Source organism: Rhipicephalus microplus, chromosome 4, assembly GCF_043290135.1.
Source record: "Rhipicephalus microplus isolate Deutch F79 chromosome 4, USDA_Rmic, whole genome shotgun sequence".
In the NCBI taxonomy this organism is placed as follows: Eukaryota; Metazoa; Arthropoda; class Arachnida; order Ixodida; family Ixodidae; genus Rhipicephalus; species Rhipicephalus microplus.
This window is the reverse complement of record NC_134703.1, coordinates 38,019,311-38,046,236: the sequence shown is the minus strand read 5'-3', so window position 1 is coordinate 38,046,236 and position 26,926 is coordinate 38,019,311. Positions and strand designations below refer to the sequence as shown.

Sequence of the window (26,926 nt, the reverse complement as noted above, 5' to 3'; positions counted from 1 at the left end):
ACACATTTTACAGCAGGCCCAATATATAATGGACTTGAAATATTGCTTTGATTTCAAACAAAGTAGCATCTAAATTTATCACAAAAACAAGGAGAAGTTAGGAGGTTTGCCACAGTGAGAGTATTGTTTTAAAAAAAAGAAGTGCGCTAGCAGTGATTTTTTTTCTGATGGTGTTGTGCAGCAGTGAATAATTGTGAACAGTATGTGTGGATTTACGAAGGACTAAATGCCACTCAGGACAAGGTTTATTTTCTATTGACTGACGGTCAGATGACCCTAAAATATGTTCAATATATAGCACTTCACATACCAAAACATCAATATGATTCTAAAGCCCACCGTAAATGAGGGTACTGGAAATTCCAACTACCTAGCGTCGTTTAAAGGGACAATAAAGGCAAATTTTAGGTAAATGATATTAAGTAAATATTAAGTAAAATAGTGGTCCAGACACCTCGTAGTGCTACTTTTCTGCCAAGGAAGTGCTCATTTTGATATGAAATACCGTTAAAATGTCCGCATTGCATAAGCACTTTTCAAATTGCCTGCCTAAAAGCGTAAACTTTCACGTCACTGTTGCCGTGCACAACGTTGCTCGGCTTTAGTGTGTGGACGCCGAAACAAGTAGCAGCAGAGCGAAATTACTGGGAGACACAGCAACAACAACGGTCGTTGAGCAATTTCCTGCCATGGCCCCCGAGATGGCGGACGTGCTTGCTTAAACTAGGCTCCACTAGATGGCGCGACCTGCTTAGTTTAACCAGGCGAAAATTGAACTTATGAACAACTCGCACTCTTCCCCATAGTAACGTCCGGCGGTTCGTTTTTCCGTGAACCAAACGAAAACGGACAAGCAGCACTTGATTACGTCTCTTGATGCACGGAAGCTTCTTCTTTTAGTGCACCTAGTTCGATTACTAATAAATAATTGTAAGCAATAACTATGACGTCATTTACGCTCATTTCTCCGCTAGTAGAGCACCGCGGTTAATAAAATTATCATTTTAGACGTAATACATTGAGCTTTCACTATTCACATAAATTGTTGTTAACCTTCAGTGTCCCTTTAACTAGCATTGACATCGCACAGTAAAGGGCATCAAGCATTTGGCCTCCATACAAATGCGTTTACCATGGCCGGTATCGTACGGGCAACATTAGGGTGAGTCGCCAAACGCCGTAACCACTGTGCTAACTCGGTGAAGCACGCTGACGCATACATTTATGGTGGGTATTGATGGGGATTATGAATGCTTGGGTTTTGACGCCGGCCCCGCCATTTTGCAGTGCCGGCTCCACTATTTTGCAGTGACTGAACTCGGAAAATATTCACTGATATTTCAGTTGCCCACAAATTCTGCTTGGCACGGAGACTCAAAATGCTGGAATTAGAAAGTTGAGAGAAACCATTAGCCACTCGGCAGCAAAATTTAAATTCACTGAAGTAACATTGCTTACTGCGATTTTAATGCTATATGAAAACCCCAACCAAGCTAATAGTTGTAATGAAGTGAACAAAAATTTGCAGAAAGGCAGCATTAGAAAAAATGTGTGCCAAATGCAAGAAAAAAATATACTTTATTTGCACAACTTACAGCCGAGAGATCTCGAACGCTTCATGAAGACAGCAATTCTTGTAGCTACACAAATAGGTTCTTGCAGTCTCCCTGCAGAACCCCTATAAACACGGACAGGTGCAAACTTTATTGAAGTACTGACCCGCAAACGGGATGCTCTCTTAGGAAATAGAAATAAGAGAACGAGGCATATGCAAATACAAAACCACACTTTAACACACAATTGTTATTTGCTTTCAAAACAAACGCCATCTGGAATACTCTGCGCATGGTGTGAAAAAAAAAAAAACAAAGCGAGGAGATATATCATCACTGATTTTTTTTTTCAAGTTAAGAACAGCATATCCGATTCATTGTGCAGAGTCTGCTTTTTTTCACTGATGACGTAGCAAATGAAGAAAGGTAAGTTTGATGACATGACACATATGAAGTACCAATGAGGCATTAAAACATAATAGAAAAATAGCAGTAACTCTATGGCATTGTTACTTTCATGCGAACAATGAGGATTTTAAATGACTGAAGTAGCACCGCCTGCATTAAGCAGCGTGAAGATTTAGCATGAGTGTTGAACTTGGAAAGATTATGTGTAAACTAGCGAAATTGACTGACTGCTAGTCAAGACCTAAGCCACAAAGTTAGGAGGAAGCAAACACGTCATAAAATGGAATGATAAATATTGTACTTCGTTACTGCCAGTTGTAACAATTTGTCATGCCGCTAAACGGAGGTGACTGTGTTGGCTTTGATTCACTTCGTTTATCAGCAGTATTTACGAGACTCAAAGAAATGAGGCCAATCAGGGAAAGTTATTGAAATAATTGCCTTTAACGTATAACGATTGGTGAAAAATGTTGCACTTTTTTTCAAGCACCAATACGCCTCATATTTTCCAAAACATTATTCTAAAGACATTATCAATGAGAAAAAGTGTGTCCTCATTGTTACATTGTTTAAGGCGAAAATAACCAGATGCGTAGAAATTTTGTTCTTGAGCCATGCTATAGACAGTCCTAATCTATGTGAGAAAACCACACCGGAGAAGTTTGTTTACCAATATTTTCCAGAATAATGAAATCGCTGCAGATGAAGCATTTTTGAAAAACGCTTATCGTGGACCTTTAGCAACCAACATCAGCAAATGCAATAAAAAAGAAAAAAGGAAGTGCTGTATTGCTGATGGAATTAAGACGTGAACAGAATGTTAATGCTTTGATTTGAAAAAAACAGCATCAATACTTTATGAACAAGATCAGAAAGTTGTAACTGAATCACCCGTTAAAGTATATTTCTTGCAAAAATTATGGATAAGTGACAAACTATTACAAGGGCAGCATTTTCCCAGCAGCATGAAAACACTTTAGCCGAACGAAAGCGTGCAATACGTTCAAGACTAACTTTGTAAAGACACAGTAGAGCATTTAGCATTACCATAATATGCGTAGATTCTGTTGCAAGTACTATGCAAAAGTAGGAATGCTTCCAACAATTTCAAAACGAAATAGACTGTGTATTTTGAGCCCCGATGACTCCAATAGCTTATTCTATAATCTATTAGTCATTCAGCTCATGAATACACGCACATGCATATACATGCAGACGACATAACAAATGACAACGCGCTAAATAACAATGTTAGAAAAGCTCTTTTTAAACAGTAAAGGCCTGTGTGCAAAACATCCAGTCTACTCATGTGATGACATATCTTGTTCACTACAATGTATGTACAATGAACTTTGTATATATGTTGAGAACAGGGAAGGTTGAGTTATTCTATGATGGTCTCTTCAAATATAATGTGGGATGCTTACTATTTTCAGGAAGGCACGTTTTTGATTTAATATTACCATACTACATGATGCACGGCAAGCTCCTTACAGAGCCGAGTGCTGTTTTTTTTTTCAGATACGAAAGACATTGCAAACCATTTACAAAAAACTTCTCAATCTTTTGTATTTTCAGACCACCATGAGTTGAAGTAATAAGCGACGGAAAGTTTATAGGGCAAGGCAAAGAAGGAGGTGGAGTTTGGGGGTCGTTTACTAGGTATGTGTAGTTGTAGTTGCATATCAATTAGGATTGTTCAGAACTGTCCATGCAAGCAATGCAAAAACCTGACTGTGCTGGTCGCGTTGTCCCACGGCAAGCGAGTTCGCTATGGAAAGGCTTGACTTCATACTATGTGATTTTTTTTTTATTAGAAAGAAGTGAGCTTATTTCTTTCATGCAATTGTCAGAGGAGCGGTACACTGATTTTTATACTTCATACCAGTAATACTTTTCCTGGAAAAAAAAAGAGATGATTCACAAAGTACTCGCCTACAAAGGCACCCTTTTAAGAACAACAATAATTCAACTTCTCAAAGATACATTTCTTTTCTGTACGATGTATCCAACTATCTCAACGGACGGCACAAAGTTTGTGCATCAAAAGTATAGCAAAGGGACGCTGCTATTTACACTTATATTGTTGGTTAACTTTTTGTACCAATACATCTCCTCGGTACAAACATAGGCACTTTGCGTGAGGCGGCACTGAGGCCTTCAAAACATAGCGCACACGCACACATGCAAACACACACTTGAACAAAGAAAAACATCTATTTTCACAAGACACACTGTTCTAAGCATACATCATATGGCTCTGAAAGTAAAACACAATAATAAACGGGGACGCATCGTCGTCTCCTTTTGCACAGGTGTGAGTTAGGCAGTGCAAGCTTGTCCTGGAACTCGGTGCACCATCTCCTGGTGACTCGCTAGCCGACGCAAATTGTACAGCGCCGCTGTTCTTCTTCGAGACCTCTGAAGGAATACTAGCAACATGCAAGGCATGATCAACCTCATCGAAAGAACGACAATGAATTACTTTACAAAAACAACTTGTAAAGTGGGACGCTATGCCTGAAAATGACATCTCATTCGGCAAGTAAGTGCAATCAGAGTCAAAGTAACATTGTCGATCCTTCTAGCAGTGAACTACAAATATATAGGACAATGCGATGACCGATGACCAAGTCCTAGGCTGACCGACTAACCAGTGAAAATATTCCTGCTGGAAAAAAAAGCTAATCCTTCTAGATAACCAAAGGTTAGCTTGCATGAGCCTTATGACACAATATTGTATTAAGTAAATTTTGTTTTACACTTATTTAGTCATGTATATTTTACTGTTTCGACCGAAAACAAAACTGGCTTTTGCTGCAGACAACGTAAGAAGCGCAATTATTCGCAAGAAAAGTGCAACAATTTCTTAAAAGTGCACAGTGCTGACAGTAGCACCAATGACCGTAATGCTATAGCCATCATTCAAAAAAGAAAAAAAAAACAGAATCAACTTTTAACTTTCAACGAGTCGACATATTGTCGCGAGTAAAGAAAAAAACGCTCTGCTCTATTTCTGTGTGCTACAAGTTATTTGCTCACGATAATTAACTCTCTGTATTCTTAGTCGGCATTTCCCATACTTAGATAGTCATTCCGTTAATCTTACTGTCCAACGGTTGTCTGTCAATAACAGGCAATCTCAGATAACGTAGTTATAGAGTCACGTGGCTTATTTTTTATTCCACGTGATCACGTACAGGGCAGAAGGCACGGTAAATGATGGTCACGGTGCTGCACCAGCAGACTGCAACAACAGGTATCAAAATGACTGAAAATGAGATACTGCCACAGTGGACCCAGCTTTCTTGTGCATTGTAGTGTGCCAGAGCAGGTAATGACGAACATACGAGGCTGTGGTCTATCCCACATAGCACCCTGTATGAAGCAGTCACACGTCATTCTGTCGGTCAGTCTATGAATGGGCTCTGCACAGGGTGGACTTTGCGTACAATGGCGGCTCAGAGGGACGCGTGTTCTGAAGTGGGCTGCTGTGCTCCGTTTGCCTGGAACTGCAGCTCGGCGTACTCGGTGCGTTCCGGCGCTGGCCTGTTGCCGTTCTGGGCGGGCGCAGCCGGAAGGTCCAGGCTGGCATACACAATACTCCCGTCGGACGCCCGTGGTGGGGGCTCAGGTCGGCCATTTTGAGATCCACTCTGTGCCGATGGTAAGAATAAAGAAAACCAGAACGCTGGTTTTAGTTTCGTGCTTCTTTCCATAGGCATAGCTTTTCTAGTGAATTATATTGTCGGAAGAAGAGTGCGGCAGCTTATACACGAAAAGAAAGATTTTTGATGCAGAATAGGGCTTTTTTTTGTAAAAGTGTTTACACTTAAGGGCAATTGCCGCTTCAGTGCCCCAGCAAGCACGGCAAATAAGGAAGGCATTGACATATGTTGATATCGGCCTTTTTTCAGCACTTACTCAACGGTCTTCCTTCTGGAGTGTCCATGAGGGCCATCCCAGCTAATTGAAATGTTTAATTATTGAATATTTATTTTGGTAAATAACTAATCGTAGCAAATAGTAACGCTATTTCGAGCGTTCTCTCCAGCATTGCGTAGTGAGGAGACGTTCCCGATCGGTGACCGTGAATTTAGCCATGGATTCATCGACCAATTGGCCCAAAGACCCGCGTGAAATAAAGCATTCAAAGTAACGAAGATTCTGATAAATAATTAATTATAATATTTCCTATAGAAATTATATAAAAGTCATAGACTGTACACACCTTGCCATTTTCGTACTGCGTTGAGTCCTTCGAAGAGCCGTTCGATTTCGATGTTGGCGTGTAGAGGGCGTCTGGTGGGATGGCTACGTGACTGCCTCCCCCTCCCGGCTGCTTCTTGGACAGGGGAGTACCTTGAGAGTTCGTGCTGCCCACGTCACTGCAATATCATTCAAACAATCATGAAGTGCAAATAAATTTTCAAAAAGGGTAGTGGTGCGCACTAAGAGCACCGCTGGGAGAATCGCTATTAAAATACAAAAAGTAGGGAACAAGAGCGTATCTTCTCAGAACCTAATTCTTTCCTCGCTTTTGACAAGGTTCAAGCAATGAAAGCTGTAAGAGCAACAGTGCGTTCTTCCACTGAGTACAACTCGTTTGATTAGAAAAGATCGGGATAGGCCAAGTGCTAAAAGAAGTGCACTAATAAAAAAAACGAAAGAATATGCTGCAAATTGTAGTCTGAGACGACACCGCCCGAATTCTTATATATTCGATATTATGCCTCAAACATAGGTTTTCCTATAGCAGTAAGAAAATTTTTGTTTCGCCTATGTGACTAGTCTCCTTTGTTATCCTGTGCAGTCAGTTATAAAAAAAAGTTGTCTGCAAAGTACATTTTCTCTTTGTCCTTCTCACAACTCAACTTTAAACTCAGAGAACTCAAAAGTTTAAGATTGTCAAAACAGCTTTTTTTTTTGCTTTTTGTGCTAAAGAACTCCAGGTTCTCGCGAAAGTTGTGTGCGGAAGCAATTATGAGTTTCACATCAAAGCAATCGCAGCTCTATCTCGCAAGAGTTCGCACACCAGCAAGTTTTGCAAACTTTCAAGGAAAGACATTCCTATCATACCTAAATGCTATGGGACATATTTCCAGGATATGCTCAAACTTCCCTGCACTCGGAAATGAAATGTCGGCCTCAGATGGAAAATCGTCTAATTACTACAACCGACTATCGAAGATCACCATTTATTTGTTGACGTCACGGCTTCCTTTAAAAATCCCGCTATGTATGCAGCTCAATTCCTAAAGGAATCCAGCTCGTATACACTTAACACACGCATGCACGCAAGCTCACAAAATCTCTAACTCCCCCACTTCCTGAGTCGCTCACACACGCATTCAATTACTCGCTTCCTAAGTTCCTCACTCTCTCGCCCGCCCACTCACTTGCCCACTGCGATGCCTGCAGAAGCGTATTAGATAGTATGATTGAACATTTTTTGGAATAAATTGTGAGAATTTCATACGATAGTTTAGGAAATATAAGTAAGATCTCGAAGACAAGCACAGCATTTCAGAAACTTAGGCACCTTGCCGACGTGCTCGAATACTATGAAATTGCCAAAGGTACCACACGATAAACGCTCATCAACACAGAGATACAGCCACTTTGAGCACTCGTAGGCGTCATACCGACAACGTTGCAAAGCTGCACAGCTACTCGGAATTCAGTCATATCTAAGCGGTGTTTCTCACGCGTTTAGTTTACATCATATGAAGCATTTTATATCGATTAATAAAAAACCCATAACTGGTGCTTCATACCTTTGATAACTCTCGATATACCTAAACAGAAGCATGTCTATATGTAAAGGATTGGTGAATTTGTGCTACTCCTAATATTCTGTCACCTACAGATGTGAACATTGAAAATTTTGTCAATATTTAATCACTTATTGACGACACATTTCCGTTAAAACATATTATACCGATGGTAGAACTCACAACAAAAGCAAGCGAACACACGAAAAACTGCGAAACTCGAGCTACTTTTGAGAGTTTTGCTGAAGGAGAAGCTCGCACTTCGAGTGCAATGTTCTCGCTTGCACCATGATGCATTTACTTATGGAGTATTCGTTCGGGCGTTCACGAGTGCTCTAGAGCACTGCGAAAAGTGGCGGCGATTTCGATTGGTAGAATACGAGCGCCCGGACTACCCTCAGTTGGTTTTTTCAGAGCGTCAGCTGCCGACTCAGAGCGCTCTCGGCCGCTTCGACTTCGAAGTGGGAGCATGGCGCGATCTGACCGGGAAGACGGATCACATGACACATTCCGGCAAATTACGCAGCCGCCGGCAGGTGGACCAGGTGAACAGCGCCAACAAGGCGAGCACGCGTTTCGAAAGGGAACATCGCCGGGTGCGTAATGCGTCGTGCACGTGCGCTGTTAGAGGCGTTGCTGAGCGTGTGTGTGGCAAGTTCTCACCTACGAAGCTATAAATGCATCATGTCAAAATAGAGGCCACTAGCGAAAGCGGAGGCAACGTCAATGCCGTCATCACAGCAACTCGCACACAGCCACGTGATTTGCCTTGAAAAACAGTGCTCGGACGATGTCGATCGCCAAATTTGTGCGCTGAGCTCAGAAGGCTGTCGCTGCGTTACAGTGACTATAGCTGCGTCCAGACATGTCGGAGATGTTCACTCTGAACTGATTAGCGTCATTAGTAAAAGCAGCTCAAGAACGTTCACCCACCAGATTCGAGAGCTGGCTGCATGGTAACACCATAGGCGCGCTGCTCTGAGATCGCCGACGTATTCGGTTGGTTCGCTGTCTCTCGCACTCTGATTGCGAGCTCTCTCGTCATCTGGCGATTCCGAGCCAGAGGACTGGAGCGGCGAACGGAATTCACAATTATTGTTGTCGAGAGTCAAGCAAGTGTGTCGCACAGCGTTGATTGTTCAACTCCTCCAAATAGTCACTTATTCTTCTTTTTTTAAACACCTTATGAACATATTCCTTCCGAAGTACTTTGTTACGGCTATCTGCGCCACGATATCAGGGCAAATTCACATACGACGTGACCCGAAACAAGTGAAAACCTGCTCAAGCATATCTGCTCACAGAGAGGTAGAGTTGTCTCCTATAAGTCTCTTGAACTCTGGCATCCTTCTAAGTTCGCCAGCATACTGCTTTCGAAGTAATATCCCCTAGTTCATAATTTGACTTTCTCCATTTTGCTCGTTCATTTATATAACGTAAATTGAGATTTCGCATTGCATTCTTGACTTTTGCCGCACTCTCGAAACAGATGCACTGCTACCTATTCGCTGGCCGACAACGATAATTATATTCTTCTCCAGTTCCCAAAGCATAATTTTCTATCTTGGTAAGAACAGAAAAGAACAAGTCACGTCTCCTACCTCAAGATAAAACTGTTCTGGCGCAGTCTGCTCATTTTTTATGTGGACATCAGAATCAACAAACGTGCTATTCCAAAAGCAAAAATAATCGATAAGAATAAAAATATACAGCTTACCTTTCTCCATCTGGTGAAAACTTATGCCGACCTGAAAGATGGCGAGAAAGAACAGGTCATAAGTAGTCTAACAGACACACCGTGGGACAGGACAGCGAAAGTTTTTTATCAGGAAAGAATCGTTCAACAAGCAAAAACAAACAAACATATAACCAAACAAACTAATGGTGACGGTCATGCATTCATGCGAAATGCGCTTCCCTTGCGCACGCTTTTCATCGCACTGTAAAAGAAAAGTTAAACGAAAAAAAAAGAAATATGGTGAAACTAAGACGTGGTACGTTTGCAAGTAATAATCATGCGTCTAAACAGTAATTCATTCATTCTTAAAAGGTTCTCGCCACATGCACAGTCAACGAAACACACGAAGTTGTTCGCGGCCATTGATGTGACCATGCTTTACTCACCGCTTTCACGTATATTCGTACACGTTTCAAATGAAATACCCTCAAATGCAAGAAGACGGAACAGTGCAGTTTCTTGGAGCGTGAGGTATGTGTGCAGCCCAGTGAGTGGCGTGAGTTTGAGATTGTTTCTTTACGTAGTGTTGTGTCTGCTGTAGTTGCAATTTACACACGAGAAAACTTTTAGCTGTCTCGTCATTGAGTACAACGTAGATTAGAAGAATACCTGAAAGAAACCTGCTCTGCTGCAGAAAACATTAGCTTGGCAAAGAAAAAGAAAAAACATTGCTACAAACCAGAACGTTCTGTCAGCGTCAACGACGAGTTGTACATCTCGGTATATATCGATGATTTCTCAAATGTGTTTCTTTGTTTATTTTGTTTACCTTGTTTGTATAAATTGTTCCACAATAGTAGAGGCTAAGAAAAAAAACTGCTCCAGGCAGCTTGAAAAGTTCTGACCCCACTCTCTACCGTGGCAGCAAGTTGCGGAGGTAGCTCAACTATCGTGCTTGGGTTAACGTTCGGATTACACCGACAATGAGTAACAATGGCACAATACAAAAACATATGCAAGAAAAAATACAATATAATGTCCAGTACATAAATATAGGCGCACGTGAGGAAGCCATCTCTTTCGGACAAAGCAATATGATTGCATGCTTACGCACACTCTTCCCAAAGACAGTGGTAACTTCAAGCAAAAGAAGAAAAAAAACAAAAAAACTAGAATAATGACTGAATAAGTGAAACTAGTTGAGACCGCATTATGTTTGATGTAATAAAACCAGCATTTTTTGAGTGAATTTAGCAGTCTGAGTAATTTTCTGTTTAACACTTGCATACCATAATTTGTTCAGGATTGGGGTACAGACCACACATCACTGTAACGGGTGCTATAGGTAGCTGTGTTTTTATGCAGACAGGCTATTTTGTTAAATCCGCTATTTTCTCAATTTATATTCTAGTGACAAACACGAAGTAGGATACGATTGTAGGAAGAAAAAATAGTGGGGACGTTAGTATGTTACGTTTGCTATTACATGTATTGTTTTTTGTTGTAATAACTGTATTTTAATAGGGTTGGATTCAGTTGTAGTTCCTCACACGAGGAGCGCGTAATTGATGGGTGTTACAAATAGCGAGTAATAGATTAGTAATTTTACAGATGTTTGTAGACTATATCTATTATCCTTAAGCATTCCTGTGATACGGCGAAGCTTTGTCATAACAAAGTGCACGTGTTGGTCCCAGTGTAATGTGGTGCATAAATATGTTCTCAGTACTTTCATTTCATTAACTATTTCTGTGTTTCTGTTGTTAAACATCAAGTTGAGATTGGTTGGAATGATTGTTTCATTGGCGTGAAAAACTAACGCTTTCGTTTTATCGCAATTTATTTTCACGTGGTTTTTGGTAGAATATATTGACATGTTCCGAAGAAACTCATTGGCGTTCTTCATTAGTGTTGTGTAATATGAAGTTCTAATGAACGCGCTCATGTCGCGTGCATATACGATATACTCACCATTATTTTACATTAAGACAATGTCTTCTATACATAAATTAAAGAGCAGGGGACTTAGGATACTACCTTGAGGAATATCCGTTTTTATATTCCTAGTTGATTTAAAATGAATAATTTGTACATAATGCCTTCTTTAAAGTAAATATGACCTAATGAACTGTAATGTGATGCCCCTGACGCCATAGGTCTGGAGATTTGGTATAATATATTATGGTTGATATGATCAAACGGTTTAGTGTAATCGACAAATATACCTATTGTTAACATCTTTTTAATATTGGTCAGTATATGATCTTTCTGATCTAAAAATGCTAATTGCATGAACTTGTTTTTTTTTTAGGGGGGGGGGGGGGAATCCGTACTGAGCTTTCGTGATAATGTGGTGCTTTTCACGAAAAAGCGACATTTGAGCTAAAATGATTTTTTTTCGAGACATTTAGAAAAATGAGCCAAAATTGTTCGGCGGTAGTTTTGGATGTTCAGCCTGTCAGCATTTTTATATATTGGTATAAATTTGGCAGTCTTCATTTTCGTTGGCAAGATACTTGTAGTTAAAACTGTGTTATATATGTGTACTACAACAGACGATGATGATGATGATAGTTTTGAATTACTAAAGAGACATCACGTTCAGCTAGAACATCTTAGCTGTTAAAGAAAACCTGCGAAATAAATAATTGTACGCTCAAGCTGATGACTCCAAAATGTCACACGATCCATTCGCAACTTAATTCCCCATTGAGCAAGCGCGATTATGAACAGAACTCGCTGCGGTGTATATAGTTGATCTGGTGAACATGTTGCGTCCTACAAATTGCTTTGTTGCCCCGTTCAGAACGGGCAAAGTTTGGGATGAGTATAGTTTTTGGCTTTTGATGTTGTGCACCCTCCTCCTCCTCACAAGAAAATAATGCAGTGCCACCTCAATATTTCTTCCTAAATTCTTACCGGGGCTGCTGCCTGTTTCTTCTTCTTTTGCATTCAGTTGTCCTTCTTTGTCTAACTTATTTTTTCAGTTGCTCTTGCACAGAGTAAAGTAAGAGTTACGTCTGTGCTCAGGCAAACTGGTGCCGAAAACGAAGATTACGAAGAGGTGAGCTTGAGTGATTTTCACCGTGTATTAATGCATGACAGTGCTTATTATTCGTTTAAAGCGCGCGCTGACAGATAAGAAAGCCCTCGGGACACGATTGGTGGGGAGTGAGCAAAATGCACTGAAGCATGCTATTCTACGCCACCATCGGTGTCTGCACAGTCACCAAACACTTCAAAACACCTGTTTTTTCTGTGAATATCTTTTGGTAAAATGTCAGAGGGCATCTGTTTTTTTAAGACAGGCTTAAGAACCCCAAAAATCGTGAACCCTAAGGTCACATGCTCGTCGAAATTCGGACGCAGCGATATCGAGTTCACGTACATCAAAAAGATACACGCAACAGATAATATACATTAACTTTCTTTATTTATAGCCGAACAAAGATTATCAAAGTGTTCCTACGTATGCTACAGCCACACATTCTTTGCCTGCCAAATACAAAACACTCAGTAGGGCAAAAACAACAATTCGCGTCTGCCAAAACTCAAACGACGAGGAGCCGTGATATTAACATTGAGGACATGGTATTTCGCAATGAACTGCAGAGAAAAGCCTTCAACAATCTCATCATATCAGGTGTACTGTATTACAGGCTTCACTGCGGCACTTACGACCACCCATTACGAGATAACAGTTCGATCTTCTCACGCAGGCTCGATGTAATTGCTCTGTAAATCGTGAAACAGCGTGTTTTCTATATACATGCGCAATTCGTCTGAGATAAGCCCAAGCTCGGACACAAACAACTCGGTGTATCGACACGCCGTTCCTTTGTGACACATATCTAGTTTTTTTAAAACACAGTTATGGCGAAAACAACAGTTGGGAACAGTATCAAGGCTAAAGCTCACGAAGTGCCTCCAACAATCCACACCAACTAGCCAACTAGTTGGCTTGGATTCACACCAACCAGCCCGCCAACGCATTTTGTTTCCCCCAACAAGGAGGCCCTGCATTGGAATGTACGTTTCAAGAAGCTAAATGAAAATTGCCCCAACTTGATGGTGAAAATGTGGCAGCTCTGAAATGCACTCACAACACCAATGTATCCGCGTATCACGTGTGAAATAAGTTTTCACGACTTTGCAAGCCATTAGGTATCAGTCATGTCTGCAGTCATCAAGCCATTGATTACGAAGTCGATTTTGAATGCCACCTAGTTTTATTAAAGGCGGTTGCAAACACTTCAATGAAATAAATGCGAAGTGTTCGCAAAAAAAAAAAAACAGTAAAACGAAGTGTTTTTGCGGTTTCGCAAACAAACCAACGCTCAGAGGGGGCAATTCAACACTGACGCTCAATGGCAGTCACACTTCGCAACTTTGCGTGTCACACAACAGCGTCAGAACTTCGCTTGTAACAGGAGTAAACAATAACGAGCCAACATCTTATTCCAGCTCGCATAAATTTGTCGGAAGAAAAGCGTGGAGGCTCAGCTTAATTCAAGGCATAGATTTGCGGCGAAAAGCGACGCTTAGGAAATCTGGCATCTCAGCAGCGCAGTTCAGGGTTCTCAGAAATGACGCCAAAAAATGAAATTTCAGGCGTTCAGTGTTTTATTTTAACCTTTCGGTTTACCAATATATATATTGCATGCGGCAAACGCACTGTATGACAGCGTACATTCAGAAAGATCCCTAGACACGCCGAGAAGAGAGGAAGTCCTGCACTTCATGGCAGTTTACACGAAAATATCAGTACTTGACTGAAAGCATGATTCCAGATTTTCAAACCAAACGATTTGTTGTATTAAAATGCAACACACCTAACGCCTCTAATGACATGGCAGATCCGACATGACCGAATGTGATCTACCAGGTACAATGTGTTATGTCCTAAGCATATGGATACAAACGAAAACACTTATAGCGGGCAGACCTTTATGAAATAAAACTTCTTCAACTATTGGGCGAGTGGTGTAACAAACCTACAGTCAACTGAAATTAGTGATCTGCCTTTTTGAGCGTTTTGCCTACTAGTCTCTCGAGTTTACAAACATTCACGCGCGTATGTACTTTACCAGAACACAGATGTTAAGCCCGTTCAACATCTATGCAGAACATGACCTTGGATTGAACAAAAAAGACACAACGAAGCCTTGAAAGCACATGAAAGTCTCATTCTCATGCAAGAACAAAACCACTTATATGCGTTTTATTACAGGTTGGTCATGTGTTGCGGGTCATTCCTTCCACGGTGGACAGCAATGATTTTTCTACCTTTACTTACCAGCCACGATTTCTTATGTCCTTGTTACTCAAACTTTTTTTTAAAAAGCCAGCTCAGAAACAGAATGATGCAATGACAATACACAAAAGCTGTTTCAACAACGCTACCATGTCCGTACGGCAAGCGTAATATCGGGCGAGCAATCTGCAGGCTGCGTGCGTCTTCTCTTTCTCATCTTTCCATGTCTGAACAGTTTGATAGGCGACTTGAACACACGTCGTAAGTGGACCTAGAGACGGGAGCGCGGCTTGTTCCCGAATTCCGACATTTGGTGGACGCACACACTCACGATGTCTTGCAAAGTACCGGACCTCGTGCAACACGGCCGACTTCCACGGCCGCAGAGGAATATTTTGTATTCACCAACTTGCACCGCGTGAAGCCTGAAGAAAACTGCGTCTTGAGGAGAGCGCGAGCGCTTGCAGTTCTTGAAACGCACGACTTGTGTGTCTTTGACTGTGCGGACACGTGCTCCGAGTCGTCTCGCCTCCAGTCCCACGGATGTACACGACAGTAATGCACTGTGGGGTGCGACCAACACACAAAGCTGGACGCATTAGTTGGAGAACAGAGCTTGCCACTGAAAGTTTCGCCGTTGGCAGTATCGCCGCACGTCTTCTTTCTACAAGTTGTTCCCCATGTGCACCTTGCAGTTGTCCACGTGTTGAAGGTGCTGCAGGTGCTGCAACTTCTTGTTATTTGACTTCGTGCCTGCAATACCAAAAAGTACGGTCGTGAATTTGAGAATAAATTTCTCACTGTCAAACAATAGCTGGGGCTAAGAAATAATGCAAACACTAATCTTATGTAATATAATTTTCTTTAATGTTCCTCCACGAGACATGTTTATCTAAACCGATCCCTGCATGAACTGCTCCTATGTTTACTATGACAGCCTTTTTTTTCTTTTTTTGAAATCAGAATCTTTTTTTTTTAAATTTTCATTTGCTTCTCTACGTCCAATTACCAGTTCTTATTTCAAAATACCACTAAACGTGCATAAGGACTTGAATAACAGACAGACTTTGTGATACAAATTATGAACTCAAATATTCTTTTCGGCGAAATTGTGGATGTCAGAAGTCACAAACATGTCTAGCAATAACTTCAACGTTCGAGCGGTGCCTGCGCGTCCCATCATTTTATTCATAAAAAATATTTCTGTCAAACAAGAACAATTTATTGATCGAAAGCAGGTTAATTAGCGCTTCTTAAACTCGCAATCCAAAATAACAAATAAATCACACTTTTTCTTTTACTGCTCGTCTATGCAAAACCAGATTCGTGAATGAATCTCCGTTATGATGGCTGCGAGCAGTTTCTTGCAAATCAGTTTTCAGACCTCTCTTGTTTATCTTGTAGAAATCATTGGCTGTCCAAACTTGAACACCGTAATTAATTAACAATAAATCTTTGTAAAAATTTATTTCACAACGAAGTGGTCTTTCATGTCCAACTTCATTCTAGCATTTTTTCATACCACCAAATACAGTAAAATTATTGGAATGCTAGTATTTTAACCGTGTAGCTTTATACCTTCTCAGCCCTCTATTTTATGTCTATATGACGACGGTAAATAAGCACAGCAATGCCTAACCACCCAAACGGGTACTCAAAGGAAGAACTACTGCGGGGAATCGAAAATTTGATTTTGTATATGTGAGCTGTAGTGCGGCAAATGCGATCTCGAGCTACTCATATTCAGAAAGCTGCAAGCAGCGGAGCCAAACATCACACCATATTATGAGCATATACAAGGAACAACTCTCACAAAATAAATGTTACAAAGCAAACTAAATAAGGCAAGGCATAATAAAGAAAGCTGCATAATGTATAGAAGCAAAAAAATTTAAAAAAAGAATACTCACCTTCAATTTTGATGAACGGAAACATAACACGTGCACAAAAGGTGCCATCCATGAAGCTTGGGCTCAATAAACATGCTTGAAAAACAAAAGATCTCCTCGTTTTATCATTAAAAAGAATGGCACACGAAAAAACGGTGCATGCTATCGGAAGAAATGAAACTAAAATGAAGAAACGTAGAGCCCACGTGCAGCGAGGAACAGTCATTATGTACGAACGGTGCAAACGTACAAAAAAATATGGACGTGCAATAACTAAATAGCGAACGCGCATGACACACGGTGCAAGAAGCAACCAGGATTCGTTACATAAAACCTGCGAAGTAAGTAATTGTGCGCTCATGCTGATGACTCCAAAATGTCACATTGTCAATTCGCAACTTATTTCCCCATTGCGCAAGCGAGATTCTGGGCAAAACTCGCTGCGGTGTATATAGTTGAACTGGTGAACATGTTGCGTCGTACAAATTGCTTTATTGCCCCGTTCCGAACGGGGCAATAAAGCTATTTCTACGACGCTCTGAAAAAGCATGTCCACGCAGTCCACGCTTGCGAACATGGTATGGGTGCTTTCAACACAGTGGGTCGGGTTTGACGAGACAATAATATCACTGCTTTGATACATAGCTGAACGCGGTTATTAAACCGCGTAATGCCCCGTCAAACGTTATGCCGTCAGAAAAATTGCGAGGAAACGCCGACTGTTTCATTGCGATAGCAATTATATGGACAGTCTCGGTCAGTTTTTGCCATCGCCGCGACCACCACCGTCATTCCCGTATAAGTATATGTATACGGAGAAGGATGCGCTAGCCTTTTTTTTTTTTTTCTGCGGAGTGAACATCGCCTTTCCGGCCGGGTTCGTCTGCGCGAGCGCTTATCTCGTGAGCCAACAAAGGGGGAGGAGGGGGCACCTATGGTTGCCGCGCTATCGCGGCAACGATCAGCGCGCGGCACTTGCCCCCGCAGCAGGCGGAAGCTTTTACAGGGGCTGCGCTCTCAACAAAAAAAAAAAAAAACGGTGCCGAAAATGTACCTGGAGCGGCCGTCCACCTATAGACGCGCTCTACACCTAACTAAATGCCACCAGGAGCGACACACGACGTATAGCCCTTAGTACCAGCATATGCTGCCCGCGGGAGGCGCTTCTCATCAACGCCGTCCCTACGCACGAGCCTTGTTGTTGTCAGCTACTGCGGCCACGCTGCAGGAAACTTTGTTACTTAGCAAGCGCGTGTTTGCTACAGCTACCATTGCTCCTACAAATGCTATCCTTGCTTCGTAAAACATTCGAATATGTTGCTATGGTTATGTATAAGTGAGAACGATGAAGTACGATAAATGTGCTTCCAATATGTACATGCATATACATATACGTGAATGACGGCGGCACCAGCGGCGGGGGCGGTGACGACGACGGGAAAACCAGCCGAGACTGTCCATATAAATGCTATCGCAATATTACTGTCGTTTTATACGTTGTCATACATTGAGTTTTCACTCTGACTTAATTTGTTATTCGGCTTTCCCTTTATTATACATGGTAGTCTGCGCTGCAACAATATATATATATATATATATATATATATATATATATATATATATATATATATATATATATATATATATATATATATCATAAGCGTATACAATTGAAGCAAGAACGAAAAACGTCTGTTCTTTCTTTTTCATCACTACAAGAGGGAATACCTTTACGATTTCGGGTCTTGCTTTTTTGTTTGCTTTCTGTGGCAGTTCCATCAGCCATGAGTGCGCTTCCAGCATATGCGTAACTATGAATTCGATTCGCAGCGTAAGCCTCTCCGAGTTATGCCCTAAGCGTAATTTGCAGAATTGCATTGCTGCATATCTTGAGCGCGTACTTTGATGCCAAAACATACAATCCGTGCTCGAAAATTGCATATTGAACGTTACTGCTATCTTTTTTTATTATCTGCGCGCCAGCGCGCAAACGGAAGCGACACCAAGGATCGCCGTCGAGGACGATATTACCAGCTCCGTTTCCTACGCATGGGGAGATTTCGTTTTCACAGAGATTGCTCCGGCATACACGCGTGTCAGCGTAATACCACGACTAGCACACTCGGCGACGCGTCGGACTGGAACCTACATACTTGGATTGATTTCCTTGTAGATCGGCGTGGCGGTGACGGTATTAAAGTGAGTATTGCCGCGCAGCGACCCGTCACACTGCGACAGGAGTGCGCGCTAGCAATCACGTATGCGCATTTCATTCACTCTGCCGAGAATGCGCTACTGAGACGAAGAGCGGCAGCCGTAGGAGCAAGGAATAGCTTATTTTAAAAATGTCCCAGCGAACGTGCAAATATAGAAGTGGGTCGGACAAAATAAAAATGGAGGCATGGCAATCGCGGCTCCTTAAAAATGTGCCCTCATGGTGCTCTGCAAACGCTCATTGGATATTAAGGTTATTTCTTATCGATAACGACCAAAGTCGTTGGTATCTATGGTACTGCTCCCTTGTAATAAACAAATTGTTTTCGAGGGTATTACGCACGAAGATCAAGATATGATAATGAGGCACACAACAGTGGAGAACTCCGGATCAGTTGCGGCCACGTGGCGTTCTTTAACATGCGCCTGACCCGCAGTCCTCGAATTTTTTAAATATGAAAGTGTTTTATTCCCTGGTACACGAAGGCTCCGCCGACGTACGTCTGTCACGGAAGTGACGTTGAAACATATATACGAATGAAAAATCAGAAGTCAAACTTCTGCTGTGCGGAAGTAGAACCAGAAACTTCCAGATTCTCAGCGCGCGGCGCTAACCCCAACGCCACAATGCGTACGTTGTCTGGAGTGCTAACGGCAAACCATTAATATACACCATACACCGTTTGGCAGTCTTCCGAGCTTCGAAACTTTTGTCCGTTTTTGTTGTCAGTGGCCAGATGTAACCACGTTCTTGCGTTCTACGTGCTATCAAAGTCGCCACCTCCAAGAAGGGCCACCCCCACAGTCCCACGGAGCATAGTCTGACCTGCGCGCGCGCTTATCAGACTCGTAATTCTGGAGAGGACGAAGGTCACTTCGCAAGCGGCCACGGCCGCGTTTAGAAAAGGAGCGCGCTGCTGACACACGACGCAGAACGTGCGTACGTTCTCCTTGAGGTGCGTGCTGCAAGTTTTGAGCTACTTGCTGTTTCTAACGTGACTTTTGAAATTGGTAGCTATTGCTGAAACAATGCCCAATAAACGCTAAACTACATCTCTTAAGACACGTTTCACTTTCGTGTTACACCGATTTCTATATAAGTAGATCAGCCACGTTTCTTTTTTTTACATTAGGCTCGTTTAGAAATGTGATTATCATCGTCAGTGTTCGAACTCACACCACTGTGCTCAACAATGCAACGCCTTAGTCGTTAAGCCACGCGGCGGGCATGTTCCCTGCGCTTAAAGCCTGAAATGCTTTAAATACCTCATGGGTCATCTGCTTCCTGTGACAAAGAGTTAACGCTAGTGTCACTGTAGACTGCTGTTGCCAAGCAAAGTGACATTGGGAATTTGTTCGAGTAATTTATAGCATAGCAGCTGCCCTCTTCCTTCTATTTTGCTTTATGCTTTCTCAACACTGCCTCCCGTGCAAATGCAAATTTTGTTTAAAATCAGCCTTCGAAAGTAGCGCTCATTTCATATGTGCACTGTACGAATCGCATTCGTGTACGGCTCACTGGTAATCACTGCATACAATATGCGCGATACGTTGAAAACAGAATAGCACTGGCCAGAGCAACTTTATCTGCTGACATTAATCTGCAGCAGTGCTGCTTGCTAGATTTCATTCGAGTTTTGTCGGAAAATTCTATTTATTTTTTTAACTTTCTCTATCAATGTAGATGTGCCAGCTTACAATGTTCCTAGTGATATTAGTCATTGTATCTTCAGAATTGTTAAGCACTTTGAGAAAGACTAATCACGATCGACAATAACTACGCGAGAACAAAAGTTTAAGATATGTTCACCTGCACAAGCCCAGTATAGTTCATTTCTTTGGAGCAAGGATTCAAATCACAGTCAGAACATGTGTGCCAGTTTTCATGCGTCGTAAAGGAATAAAAACTAGCCCACAATGAAGCCAAGGATGGTTTGATGGACGTTATTTGCACTGTTTAAAATGCGTTGCAGTAGTTGCCTTAATCCAGCTAAAACAGTACAGGTAACGTTCCTTATGCTTTACCTGGCTTCGTTACCTATTGGTTTTCGTTAAGGTTGCGTCAACGCTAAAACAAACCCACAAAACTCTATACTTTTGTGCGTAATTAGCGATACAGTCACTCTCGCGCTCTCCACAACTTTCTATGGGAAATTTTAATGAAGGAACTACAATTACTATACGCTTTCCATCGACTATACAAGCTAAATGACCAATTCAGGAGAGAAAAAAAAGCTACACTATTAGCTGCGTGAATCCCAACGTACCAGTTATGAATCACGTATATTTTATTTCACATATCATAGTCCCACGGAAAACTTATTTACAACACTTATGTCGCTTCGTTCAACAGCATTTCTGTCGTTTTCTTCTTGCTGTGTCATCGTCCTTCCCATACCGTCTTCGTATAGAAATGAACACGTGTTCCACTTTATTCAAAAATGGCTCCATGTATTTACACTTGTGTCGTATTAAACAGTAATGGTACCTGTATTCAAAAATGAAGAATTAGTACAACAAAATGGAGCAGCTTCCACTTGACGCACAATGCTCAAGAGACAACGGAGCTGATGAGTACCTAGGTGGTCCTGTCTGTTACAGGTTTCCTATGTTCAATGAATTCTCTTTTTTATTCTTCTGTGTTCTCTCAGTTTCTTGTAGATTTCTTTTTTTACCTTCGTTTCTTTCCGAACTCTCAACTTTGTTTTCTTTTTCTGAGTCCGTGTACTTTTCTACATCTCCTCGTTTTATCTCTCGCTTCCTCTCTATCTCGCCCTCTATATTTCTGACTTTCTTTTACTTTCTCATTCTTTCTCTCACACTCTATTTCTCTCTTTCTTCGATTCTTACTCATTCTCTTATTTTGCTTAATGCCTTTCATTCGTTCAACTTAGCTTTTTTTTGTATGCCCTGCTTCCTCGCTCCTCCTTTCTCTCCTCTTCGCCTCACTTTCATTTTTCACCCCGTGGCTATACTATACTACACAATACTAACTATATTATACGCTACTATACTGTACTATACCATATAAACTATACTGCACTATACTATACTACTGCAAATGAGTTCTACTATACTGTACTATACTATACTCTACTATACTGTACTATACCATATAAACTATACTACACTATACTATACTACTGCAAATGAGTTCAGAGGAAACCCGCAAGGTGGCGGAAGGTTCAAGAAAGGGAAAAAAGACGACCACCCGTTTGTAGGACGAAGCCAGAAGGAAATCTGTACAGATTTCCCGGAAAGCAAACCTTCTTAGTTGCCGAAAAATTTGTCCTAGCCCGGAGCTCGAACCCGGGACCTTAACCTTGTGGCTTCGTGCTACAAACGGGTGGTTGTTTTCTTCCCCTGTCTTTTACTATACTATACTATGAAAAGCCTGTAAACCGGGGTTCTGTCGAGCTGACGTTTCGACAAGCGAACTCATTTTCCTCAAGGCTAGTATAGAAGCGTCTTCAATCGCAGACAAGTCCGCTTGCCCGAACGTCGGCCCGGCACAACCCCTGTTTGCGGATTTTTCATCACAAGCTTTCTTCTTTCCTTCATACCGTTTTCTCCGATTTATGCTATGCTATACTACGCTATACGAAGCTACGCTCTGCTAGCGAAGCCGGATAGCCGAATGATTAAAGGTACCGATAACCAGTTTTTATGGTGCCTTTTTTTTTCAGCTCAGCGATAAACTTACCTATGAGAGCATCTAATCGCAGAAACGCAACGCGAAAGAACAGCGTAAAACATTTGTAAACATACTTCTTGCGTCTACGGCGAGTATGAAGTCGCAAATACAAATGACAACTCATGCTGCAAACAGTGAGCAGGACTGCGGTTCATGTTCGACTTCGGCGGTTCGCTGCGCGTCCGTGCACTCACCGCGCATGCGCGGGTCTCGGTAAGTTCCACTCGCTACCGCGGAGGCAGAGCCGCTTCTCACCATTCAAACTCATTTTGCCTCGTAAGCAGGACACAACCAGGCAGGAATAGATAACAATATACGTGCTGCAATTTTCAGAGTCGATTATCGCGCGCATGACAGCGTCAGACTACGGCACCACGTACAGCGAAACGATTGACTGTATATTTGGAGCTTCAGGTCTTTTCATCTACACACCTGATCATGCCCTGGTTAAATGCTGGATGTGCCAAGAAAACTAGACGAAAAATGTCCAATTTTCTGGCTATCAAGAACTATAGGAGGTTATTACTATTAAACATTCTTTAACCACATCGGTTCTTGCATTTAAACATTCTTTGAAATTTAAGTTACACTCACACCGCGAAAACGGTGCTGAAATGTGTTACTACACTTCACAGTCTTTTCGTTTCTGCCAGTATCTAATGACACGTTGCGACCAGTTGTCTGTCCCTTTACCACGCACGCCTTCAGATAGTGGGTACCCGTATTCGAATATCGTCTCGCGCAGAAATTTTTCTCCCCCAGCTCGCTATGCAGGGCCCAAGCTGTTACTCTCCGACTGCTACAAACTAACACTTACCCGAGCCCTGCGGCACTGCACACAATGTACCCTGAACGGTTTCCAAGCCCGGACTGCCCCCTGTGTGGTGGTTATGCGGACTTCGAACATGTACTGTGGGGCTGCGCCTCTGCCGGTCCCCCTTTCACCCAAGAGGAAATGAAGCGACTCATCAAGGCCCAGGACCAGACCTCTCAAATCCTGGCCGTCCAGAGGGCCCGCGCGAGGGCCGTCAGGTTTAACCTGATGGTCCCCGAGTGGGCCTAGCCAGGTGACGCTGAGTTTACTCGCGTCTATTGTGGACCGAATAAAGTTGTTTCACTCACTCACTCACTCCCCCAGCATTCTTTTCTTTATCTTTATTCCTCTTTCTTTAACTCTGTCTTTTATAACTTTATTTTGTTACTCGTTGTCTCACCCACCAGAGTTATTGTATCTCCACGCTACAAGATCGGCGCGCGCGGGTTCGAAAGAAAGAAGCATAGAAGAACCATTATACGAAGAAAGCGTGCGCCTCGAGGTGGTCCTCAGCGTTTTTCGTTGGCGACGGACCCATTACGACGAGTTCAAAAAGCTCCAGATTTAATATAACGAGACTGGTCACGAAATTTCGGATGTCTGATTGTCAAGATTTAAATTCTCTCAGCAATAAGTAGCTCTGTTTGTGTTTCTGACAAATAGTTAGGATAAACTAGTCAAAACCAGGGCCGCAGCCAGGAGGAAAGGGGGAGGAGCTAGGGACTCAGCACTCTCTCGAAAATTTGGATGGAGCTGTGTGTTTTACTGAAGACACTAATAAAAAAATATTGGCCGCGTATCTCCGTTTTTCGTAGCGAAAGATGTCGAAAGATGATAGTTTACTGTCTAGAGACACCACGTGACATATGGCGCCAACTGGCAATGGTGTGATGAAACGAAAGTTTTTTTAGAACGCAGAGTCACTGGTAAATGGCAGCACCGGGTAGTTAAAGCACCTGAACTTTTTAACGAAGCATAAAAAAATACCCGCTTTTTCGTTCATAGCGTCGCATTGTAAGCGGAGCGTAATATACACTTTGGTCTGTAGAGTTATGTATATAATCAAATTTGAAATAAAAAAAACACACTGCCAAACACTTACATATAGAAGTTGCACCTCAAATATGCGTAACACTTGCTTTTCGATTGACATTGACAATGTTCACACGTATGAAGGCGACCAACAGATCAAGATGGGTGGGCTTTGAGCACGGGCTTCAACTTTTGCCGGGTTGCTGAATGGTTGGACAGGCATTACAAGACAGACGAACGAAAATTTTTGCGTTGACCTATCCCAATAAAGACTATCGTTTTCGTTTTAAAATGTGTGTTTCAAAACCCTGAACCTGTATCGCCCCCGCCTCCACATTTGCGAAAAATTCCGAGCCCCGCTCGTTTTCACAAGTGAAAAATAAGTTGTCCAACAATGAATGTCGATCCCGGCAACACTTTCATAAGAAATTCGGTCATCAAGGCGAAATTGCTTGCCAATGACTTCTGATCACTCAAATTTCCACATGCCCATTAACATCAACGCCGTTTAGAAATTCAATAAAGCAATTACAAGCAGTGGTTTATTAGTTTGGTCTATTACTCACATTCTGACTAAGCGCCATCATTTTCACTGTGTTCGTTCTTTTTTGAAGAAACATCATTTTCTGATAGAGTAATGTTACCGGTGCGTTCTTGAAAGGAAACTGAAGTATTTTCGTTGTTACGAGATAAAAGTCGTCCTGTAAGAAAATGAGCGGTTTTCATCAAAGCAACTGTTTCTCTTCATCTGTAAGCAAAACGAAATGACCGTCGAGTGTATGAACTTAGTAAATACTTCAAAAACGAGACATCTTGCCATGCAAGCAAAGTCAGATAAATGCAAAGCTCAATGTTGTGTTACCACAAGAGAAACACAATTCTTTTGCGGTTCTTTTGCGAGTGCATGTGTTTTGCTTGGACAGGTGAAAAAGCTAGCGATTGCTTGAGTGCAGAAACCAAACATTTAGCTTAAAAGGTTAAAGCTAGGTAAGTTGAACTTCCCCCAATTAAGTTAGTGAAATTCATGCTGAAGTTTCGTGTTTACACAAAATACAAGTCATAAATAGCATGATCTCATGCTTTGTTTCAATCTTATTGTATTTTTGTCTGAGACAGACAACGGCCTTTGACCCCATCACGAAGGTCAATGAAGAATATAGAGGTACCACTAATTTTAGCCTACAAAGAAAATATAAGCATGAAAGTCTCAATAAAATACCACATGCAAAGGTGAAGCATCATTCTTCCATTATTGTTTACACATATCAGGACCATACTTTTACTCCCTATTGTGCTTTATTGTACTTTTGGTTGATTGTATGCTTGTTTGGCTTTCTTTGCATTTTGTTTCCTTCTATCTCTTCAACACAGGTAAACCATTCGCTCACACTATGGTCAATTAATTGCAAGGCACAGAGCAGCTACTATTTCCGTCTTTCATTTTTCACTTTCATAGGTTTTTTCAATATTTTTAATCATTTTCAATCCATTACCGAAAGTGTGCATTACTCATTAACAATTTGTTCATACCCATGCACTCCCCTCAGTTTTAACAAATAAGTCAAACTTTGAATCTCCTAAGTCTCTAGGACCGACGCTACTAAGAAGCTCCGCATGCTTGCCCGCCAATGCTCGACGACACATTGAAATTAGCCTCTTTTTATGCATGCAAGAGTACGCTCCCTTGATCCTACGTTAAGCTTACGGCTTTCAACAAGACTCCGACGACGTGATGCTACTCTTCTGCGCAGACTATAGCTGGGCGTCGCGTTTACCCGTGTGTGCGCGTACCGGCATAAGGATGGCCGACACGACCGCTTGCGTACACTGTGGAGATAAAGAGACGATTCCACACACCCTCTGCGACTGCCCGGAATATAAAATACAAAGTCAGTATCTTTCTAGTACACTCAACAAGTTAGATGATCAGCCACTGCCCACAGAAAGTATATTAAGCCATCCACTAGACTCGTCATCACAGAAGAACGCCATGCAAGCGCAATTGGGCTTCTTGTGAACTACTGATGTGTGTGAAGGACTCTGAGTGGATTGATTTCGTGTGTGCGTTTGTGTCTGTGTTTTATTTTAAATGCAAAGCATTTCTTACCGAACTTTTCTCTCTCTCTTTATATATATATATATATATATATATATATATATATATATATATATATATATATATATATATATATATATATATCCCCTTCCGTGTACGTGCTCTCGTGGTCATCCCCTTAACTTGGTATGAAGCAAAATAAGCATGCGAGGGTAAAATAGTTTGACTAAGATGACGCTCTGCTCAAAACATCAATAATGTGACAATTTCGTCGCGTACGTCGTCAAACACGTCCTTTAAGACAGTCGCACATACCTATGGGCAGGTATGTGCTGCTGGTATGCGGGTAGGAGCTACAGGTGATAGACACTTAGTATCTACCCAGGAAGGACGGCAACACACATGGGCAATTTTAGCGCGTGAGCGTTAAGCAATACCCGACAAAGGTGGCGTCGACCCAAGAAAGGCATAAAATAAATATCAGTGTTAAGAAAAACCTGACAATGACATAGTTGCGCAAGTGCGAACAACTGGTTATATAAACATCTGCAACTCTTCAA

The 26,926-nt window shown here is 41.8% G+C and overlaps 1 protein-coding gene across 4 annotated transcripts in view; it reads right to left on the bottom strand.

Annotated features, from left to right (window-relative positions):
• Nucleotides 1-1,559: 1,559 nt before the first annotated feature.
• The window catches only part of LOC142814230 (kin of IRRE-like protein 2), a 314,543-nt gene continuing 289,176 nt past the window's right edge, over nt 1,560-26,926 (bottom strand). Inside the window, exons 10-12 of one of the 4 annotated variants that reach the window (XM_075892565.1) lie at nt 9,453-9,483; nt 6,193-6,349; nt 1,560-5,617 (exon numbers count right to left, since the gene is read on the bottom strand). In XM_075892565.1, the coding sequence (XP_075748680.1) occupies nt 5,423-5,617; nt 6,193-6,349; nt 9,453-9,483 (383 nt within the window). In that variant the 3' untranslated portion in view covers nt 1,560-5,422. Of the gene's footprint in view, nt 5,618-6,192; nt 6,350-9,452; nt 9,484-12,824; nt 15,421-21,040; nt 21,259-24,876; nt 25,012-26,926 lie in introns of those variants that run through there. The other 3 variants (XM_075892566.1, XM_075892567.1, XM_075892568.1) reach the window with 3 other exon arrangements.